This window comes from Genypterus blacodes, unplaced genomic scaffold (genome assembly GCF_046128005.1).
Source record: "Genypterus blacodes isolate CSIRO-AG114 ecotype Tasmania unplaced genomic scaffold, CSIRO-AGI_Gbla_v1 ptg000093l_1, whole genome shotgun sequence".
NCBI classification, from domain to species: Eukaryota; Metazoa; Chordata; class Actinopteri; order Ophidiiformes; family Ophidiidae; genus Genypterus; species Genypterus blacodes.
In genome coordinates, this window is record NW_027466897.1 from 877,020 (window position 1) to 885,000 (window position 7,981).

Sequence of the window (7,981 nt, forward strand, 5' to 3'; positions counted from 1 at the left end):
TTCCGTTTTCTTTAAAGAGTTTTCCAGTGTTACACAATTGGTAAGGTTGTCTGAAAGGTTGTCTGAAACTGAAGTTGGGAGGATCAACCAACTCACATTTCTGACCCATAATAGCGTCTTTAGCTTATCATTACCTATGCTAGCTATAAGGGCATTTGATTTAAAGTCGAGGTGTGTGCAGCAGCTGTAAATTACTTTTTTGGTACAAAATAAAAGGGATTTAACTGACTTCTCTTCTATAGTTTGTGAGAAGAGAATTAGGCCTTTGTGTTTTTAACATGGCTAACTCTACTGACAATGAAGAGAAAGTGTGCCACAAGCTAAGTAGCGAAACTAGCTTAACTTTTGGGATCAGTGCACACCTGTTGACCTCTCTCCACTTCTACCTTCCACCTCTCTATCTATCTATCTATCTATCTATAGCGTTATGTCGCTTGGACATGCACACATTATCCGTTTAAAGTGTAAAGAGACGTTTTATTCAGTGTAAATTCAGACGTACATGTACAGTGAGCACACACAGAAGCACCAGTGTCCCCTACTGCACATACGCACCTATTCCAAGGAGTGTCTGAATACATCATTATTAGTGAAGCGTGACATAAATAGTAGGCAGCTGAAAGCCGTTTTCCAGTTCAATAGATACAGTAAAATACAAAACATGTACAAAATAGTGAAACACAGTTCTGCTTTGAAAATAACAATTATAATTAAACATAGAAAAGACACAGAAATCAATATGATTGTAATGTACGACCCATTCCTCTAAGTGACCTCTGACATCAAAATGTCACCCTTTTATCCCACACACACACTCATACACTTGCTGAATACACTTGAATACAAACTGAAGCCTTAGGTTCAGGTAGGAGTGTGTAACGCTTTGATCGGCCTCTCTGACTGAGCTGAGTACTGCTGGCTGTGACTGATGAGGAAAAGTTCACGGTGATTTAGCACGAGACTGGTGATGGAGCGTGGACGTGTTTTATGATTGACAGCCCTGGCCTGCTCCCTGCTGTTGCACCATCTCGTCCTTGCGGAGGGGGAAGGTGTCGATGGTGGTGAATAACTCGGCTGATGTAATTGGGAATGGGTAGCGTTGTTTGTCAGTACCCTGCTTGTCTACCAGCACCATGTGGAAGGATCTCTGAGGAATCTGGAGCAGTAACCTAGAGAACACATGTCAAATGAGTACAAATCCATCAATCTATGAACCTATGAAATCAATCATCATTTTATCGTGTGTTAAAGGTGGAACAGGCAAATAATATATGAACTGACAACTGAGTGAACTGGCATCACTTCAACCCTGCTGTTTCAGGAATCTGTCAACCCCAGGAGTCTGAGCCAATTTTATAATATATAATGATTTATCTTAGCTTCTATCTATGTACCTTAAACTAATTTCAGTTTTTCTTCCCTGAGCTATGTCTCGCCATTCCTCCTGAGTAATTCTGCTACAAAACAACAATCAACAAACAGCCACAGGTGAAAGCAAGAGAGAGAGAGAGAGAGAGAGAGAGAGAGAGAGAGAGAGAGAGAGAGAGAGAGAGAGAGAGAGAGAGAGAGAGAGAGAGAGAGAGAGAGAGTACCTGAGTTGTAAAGCCAGTCCTGGGGTAATAGGTCGGTGTCGAATGCGGCCAATCTGTGCTGGATACATCCCAACCAGCTCAATAACCGTCACGTGCCTCAGGTCCAATCCACACTGGGCGTGCTGAGAGAGAGACAGAGAGAGAGAGAGAGAGAGAGAGAGAGAGAGAGAGAGAGAGAGAGAGAGAGAGAGAGAGAGAGACAGGATTGATCCATATTGCCCTCAAGTACTGAGTGGAGGAATTCTGTGGTTTTCTACTTCTGCCATTGGTTCCAGTTCAGGCAAAACAAAACACAAAAAAATAGTTGAATTCAGGAAATAAATTCCTATTGGCCAAAAGTTTACAGCAGACATCATCATTGACTAATCTGACAGCGTAAACAACTTCTAATAAACCAACAAACCAACAAATTTCCGCGGCCATCATTTTCAGGTGTTTTATCGGCATATCTGTCAGTGTATCACCAAGTTGCTTTGAAAGGTCGGGCCTTTTTAAAGACAGCTCTGACTGAATGGATCCTGAAGAGCCGGGGAGCCATCCAGCCCCAGAATAGCCTTATCAGACTGGTTGTCAGCATCGTTTATTCATTGCCTTGACATTTTCTGCTCATCAGGAGCTCCCTTCCCTTTGTTTGTCTCTTTGCCTTGTCCTAATTAGGCAGATAGGCCAGCGAGAGAACCAGACACACTAACACACAAAAAGGACATGGGGAGTAGACCACGACACCGGTGTTAGTTTATGCCTCCTTATCACACCTCCACACCACAGCTCATTCTCGTGTCTCACCTGTAAGTTAGTCATCTGGAAACGGTAATTGTGATTGGCAGCTGTAGGGGCAGAGATGATAAGCAGCCGTCGCTTCTCATAGAACTGGTCGAGCAGCGCTGCGGCCGAGCGGACGCCCACGTTAATGTTCATGGCTGTGATAACACATTTCATGGAGAATACAGTGATATGACAGGATGTGGCACACGGTAATATTGGCTTGGCTGCTGAAACAAAATGTATTAGGACACACAGAATGTATTAGGGCACGACAACAAAGCGCAGGACTCCGCAATATAGCTGTCGAGCAGATGGAATCAAATAAAACACTGGTCCACCATCTGTAGTGAAACATATGCCACCATGAAGTGAAAGTGAAACACTGAGTTACTGGGCCAATAACTGCTGACAGAATGCTGCACAGCTCTTAAACGCGTCTTACACAATCAATACAAGCGTCCAGTATCGACCAGCAAAATAACTCTGATCAGTAAAAAGGTAATGGACCCTGTTTAAGTAAGCCGGGGGCATTTTACTAGATTAATAATTTAGTGTGTAAAATATCTGTTAATAACAGTGTTGCTGGAGTCCAAAGTGGTGATTTGAAAATGCTTATACGGTCAGAACTCAGTTGATCTGAAATTGATTAAATTTGTATCAATCAACCAGTTAATGTATCACTATAATATACGGTACAATACAGTACAATACAATCCATACGTACGTGAACATGTGGTATCTGAGCCTGACCAGGTGAGTCCGTACTGACATACTCTGGCAGCGCTGCCCTGGAGCTCGTATCCGCCGGTGCAGGTGAAGTCGCAAGAGGCGCCGTAATTGTCTCCGTCGCTGTTACACTTCATGTAGCCGTTGTCTGGGGGAAACAGTGGGCTGCAGCGGCGCACTGCACACAAAGAGAGCAAAGCACACAAACACCACATGTGAGTCAGAGGAACCAGTGAGCAAGAGTTTGAAACCTGGTCAGTCGGAGGCACATGTCTGTCAAATGACCCTGACCTCCCTGCAACTAAAGAATTCTCCACAGATACCAACTAAGTTATTCTACCAAACCCAAATCCTTCTCCATACAGTTTGATAGATCTAAAAATAATTTTCTGTCTGTATTTGGATTCTCACCTCGCACTCTGACAGTGAAGCGACAGGATCCTTTGTTCCCTGCACGGTCATACACAGTGTAGGAAATCTTATGGAGCCCCTCTGGGAAGTCAGATTTAGCAGTTCTCCCATTCAGGATAACACTGTAAGAGACATTCACATATAAGAGCGTGAGCAAGCTTGATCCCCCCCCTGCTTGCAGCAGAATAACAAACAGTTGAGAGCACAGGACTCAAATGGACATAAGGAGGGAACAGACACACAGCAGAGAGACATGGACGGTTGTTGGAACGGTTACGTACTCTGTCAGGATTCCATCTGCAGTGTCTACACCCTCCGGGGTATCCCAGGTCACCCTGGCTGTCAGTTTTCCCGGCTCTGCCCACTTATCCTTCACAGTGGGACATTTGAGTCTGGGAGGATCGATATCTACAGAGAGAGAGAGACAGAGAGACAAGAGAGAACAAAAAGTACAAAAACTTTTACCACACAAAACACAAAAGAGAGTGAATCTACTTGATACCACGTGATTTGCATATCAAAATCAATCACAAGCGACACAATACATTCGTCAGTAAAAATGCTTGGACCACGAATTCACTAATGGGATTCTAACTTTAATGATCGGCAGAGGCGAGAGAGGGGAGACAGAAGGCGACAGAGAGGCAGATAGGGAGAGATTGATCGAAAACATGAAAGTCAGGTCATTGCAATTGATCAGACCAGGGCGGAACTTGATTTAAAGAGCCAGAACAAAAGTTTTAAAGGTGAAATCAAAGGGAATTGTGGCTGTAAGTTGACATGGAGACATTTACACTGCGTGTGCATTTATCTCCAGTTGTTGTCTCTGCAACTGCAACTAAAGCAGAACATTGTGGTGTAAGATGCATCCATGGATTGATAGAATTCCATTTTCGCTGAATATACCATTCAGCACTCTTCTGATAGGAAGTATGGCTGATGCCGCAATTGTAAACCGATGTAGCGTTTAAAATGACTTAAAAACTCATGATCTAGGTCGACTACTCTTGCTGCACACCAATATAGCTTTATAGCCATTTCAATCTCATTATCATGCTTGAATAAAATCTACTGATGAATTTAATCAGGGCAGAATCGAGGTTTTAACCTCAGTGAGCTCAGTTCTTTCTCACAAACAATGCAGTCGAGTGTGTGTTAGCTGTGGCAGAGTGAATTCAAGCACACAGACAGTGTTCAGCCATGAAGCCGATTACCTAAATGCACTCATTATAACCCCACTTTCCTCAAGAAAGCGACCAGTAAGGAAAAAATGAAACCCAGCAGTATATGTTTGTGTGTGCTTGTGCATGCAGGGTCCATGATTAGCACACTAAGTATCTAATAGGAACACTAAAGCTTTTAAAAGAGCTTAATTAAATCAATCTATTTCACAGTATGTTTCCACACCGCAGCCTTGATTTGTTTCATTAAACCCGGAATTCAGATTTATCATTGTAATGTTCCTGTGGTGTAGAAATGCCAGCAGTGTTTTCTTCAGAAAGCGGGAGGTTAAATCTAGAACAATACACACCGGGCCTGCTGTACATGAGCACACACACACACTCACCCACACATGTGCTGTCAGCTGCGCTCCACACACTGTTGTGCAGGCAAGTGGTTGTTTTGGGGCCCTTCAGTGTGAATCCAGGGGCGCAGAAGATCTCACAGCGAGAGTTGTAGTAGTAGCCGCCTGTGCACTTGTAGCCTCCGTTGGCAGGCATGTTCATTTTGGCACAACGGACCTCTATCGGAGAGCAGAAGGATGATTTGAGTTATGAAATATTCTCCTTTTCTCCATTCAGGGCCTGTGTGTGCCATCATTTCACACCCATTCATCTATGTAACAGGATATGTAATTAATGGAAGAAATACAATCCACACCGTTTCCACAAAGTATATCAATTTTAAAGGGATTTATGACAAAATACAAAAAACAGACCCATTGTCATCACTCTGCAGTGTGTAGTACCTTGTGTTAGTGACAGTAGCGGGTAGTATTATTAGTCTTACTGACAGTGGCATCGTGTATGATCGATGATCCGTCACACGACGCACCTAAGCTGCGTTGATGTGTTCTCACCTCTGCAGGCGTAGTTAGAGGACCAGTGTTTGCTGGCCATGCACACCACCTCAAGGTTCCGGGACTCGTATCCCCTCTTGCAGCGGATCTTACAGCGCGTCCCCATAATGTTCTTGTAGTGATCTCCTCCGGGGCTGCGACAGCTCACATCGCCGTGCTTCAGCTTGATGGGCGCACACCAAGGGGTACCTAAAATCAGAGGAGGAAGAGCTGTACATTCCGAAAAAGGCGATGGATGGTAAGACCTCATCATTTAAAGGCATTAATCAGGCTTTTATGGTTCACGGCAAATCCCTGAAGTGGAGGAGAATGTTAAATAGAGTGTTAAATAGATAATCACAGGCTTTACTAGCAGCTATGGCCGTTTAAAAGCCCCTCATCCTTACCTGAAGATCATAAAAGTCAAGAAAAGCACCTTTTATGGGACTGCAAATGTGGAAGCCCACCCATCATCTGAGTACAGACAGATATGGTGGATTTCTCATTACCTTATCTGGGACTTACCATAATCCATCAGTGTCTCATGGGGCAAAGTAGATAGTCTCGCTTGAGGAAGATGTCAGATGATGATATGCAGAGAGCACTTGAGTTTCTGAGCTACAGTACAAGAGCCAGCGTGTTTCATCAAAGACGTGAGGTGATTTAATGTAACAGCTTCCTGTTGCGCAATCATTTCAACCATTTATGTTTATTCAAAGCTCCGATCTGTCAACAAATATGAAACCCGGGAATATTACTGATGAGATTGACTTCAGACACTGCATTATTAAAGAACGACGCAGTCTGAACCTACAGATCTATCAAAGCTACGCATTTGCATTCGCTTTCAACTTTCCTTCTCCCGTGTTGGTTCGCTCTGCTCGTCTCATCTCTAAAACGCTTGTGTAGAAATTCCTTGATGGAAGCCAAGTTTGAGAGGCCACACGGTTCTAATAGAGAGACATAAAAATCTGCAGGCTATTTCCTGCTGGCTTGGGACTGACTGACACCCCTGTGGACCATCACTCACACACACATAAACACAGACACACACATAAACACACACACACTCACAAACTTGCATAAGAGAACACACACCATAGGCTAATCTCCAGTTGGAATAGAAATGAGTATTCATAAGTCTCTCTCCCTCTCTCTCTCTCCCTCCCTCTCTCCCTCTCTGTCTGTACGGTGTGTGTGTTTGTGTGTGTTGGCCATGTCTCCACAACCGCTGAATGAGAGAAAATAATACTACGTTTCAGCTTTTACATAAGGGGAGACTTTGGTTTGGCCTCCAGAGTAATGTTCCATATCTACCTGACCTAGAATTCAAAAGTCGGGGAGCAACTTTGACGTCACGGTGCCAAAAGTGCCTAAGACGCTTCGCGATGCCGCCTAAAGGACGAGAGGAATTCCATTTCTGCCTGAGGTCAGATGAGCTGATAGTCGTCGGAAAATATTAACTTTGAGTTGTAGTCATCCCTCAACTGAAATATGAGTCACTTCCCAGAAAGCGCAGTAAGTGTACATGCATGGATGTGTGTGTTGGCAATCGAACTAAAGCACTTAGCGTGTAATCACCTCGATGCCGACGTGAGTACCAGTCCTCATCGTCTCCGTAGGCGTACTGTCCTGACCCTGAGGGGAAAAAGGAAAGAAGAAAAAGCAACTAATGCGACGCAACGGCTGCATCCAAGATGTTTAGCAATGTTTGAAAGCTTTGTCTTGGACTGTTTTATTGCAGCAACAGCACAAAAACAAGAGCAGGCCTGAAAATATTGCTAAACATTTCATGTGATCCAAACCTCCTGGGCTGAGCTGATCTCTTGGACCGGATCACATGCGGAGGATAAAGCCCAGGAGATTCTTTCTTTCCAGCGGATTTGGGAAAAATGAATCCATGCAACACAAGGATTCACTTTGTTCAATCCAGTGGCCTTCTCTCATTGTCACCCCCACTAGTGATCAGTGAGACTGGAAGGACTATTTTGAAAGTCTCCTTTTCAAAACAGCTCCCATTTGCTTTACTTACCATGATTACTTATCCATACTGAGTGATTTAGCCATTTTCTAAAGCAGTAAACAGAAGAAACCATTCAAACGCAATATTGGACATCTGAAATATGAAACAGACCCAAAATGTCTCTGGTGGAGGACACACTGGGGACAGTCATGAGCAGATTGGTGATGAGGCAGGAGGATTATTTTAGGAAGGAGAAGGGGGTCAGGGGGGGGGAGATACAGGAGGCCAGGAAGCAATAAAGCAGAGAGGAAAGAAGACAGGAGGGAGCAAAGGGTTAACGCGGGGGAAGGGTGTTCAACCTTGGCCCCTGGGACGTTATGAAGCCCGGTGAATGTGTCCTCTGTTCAGGGATCTACAGTGGACACAAGGGAGGGAGTGTTCCACGCTTTCTGCAGCACCCAGTGT

General features: G+C 44.2%; 1 protein-coding gene across 2 annotated transcripts in view; it reads right to left on the reverse strand.

Annotated features, from left to right (window-relative positions):
- Positions 1 to 49: 49 nt before the first annotated feature.
- srpx (sushi-repeat containing protein X-linked) overlaps positions 50 to 7,981 on the reverse strand; it is an 11,503-nt gene continuing 3,571 nt past the window's right edge. The window contains exons 2-10 of one of the 2 annotated variants that reach the window (XM_076159142.1): positions 7,135 to 7,191; positions 5,575 to 5,763; positions 5,062 to 5,238; positions 3,776 to 3,902; positions 3,495 to 3,616; positions 3,082 to 3,261; positions 2,379 to 2,512; positions 1,593 to 1,714; positions 50 to 1,169 (exon numbers count right to left, since the gene is read on the reverse strand). In XM_076159142.1, coding sequence (XP_076015257.1) covers positions 986 to 1,169; positions 1,593 to 1,714; positions 2,379 to 2,512; positions 3,082 to 3,261; positions 3,495 to 3,616; positions 3,776 to 3,902; positions 5,062 to 5,238; positions 5,575 to 5,763; positions 7,135 to 7,191 — 1,292 coding nt within the window. In that variant the 3' untranslated portion in view covers positions 50 to 985. The remainder of the gene's footprint in view (positions 1,170 to 1,592; positions 1,715 to 2,378; positions 2,513 to 3,081; positions 3,262 to 3,494; positions 3,617 to 3,775; positions 3,903 to 5,061; positions 5,239 to 5,574; positions 5,764 to 7,134; positions 7,192 to 7,981) is intronic. The other variant, XM_076159144.1, reaches the window with a different exon arrangement.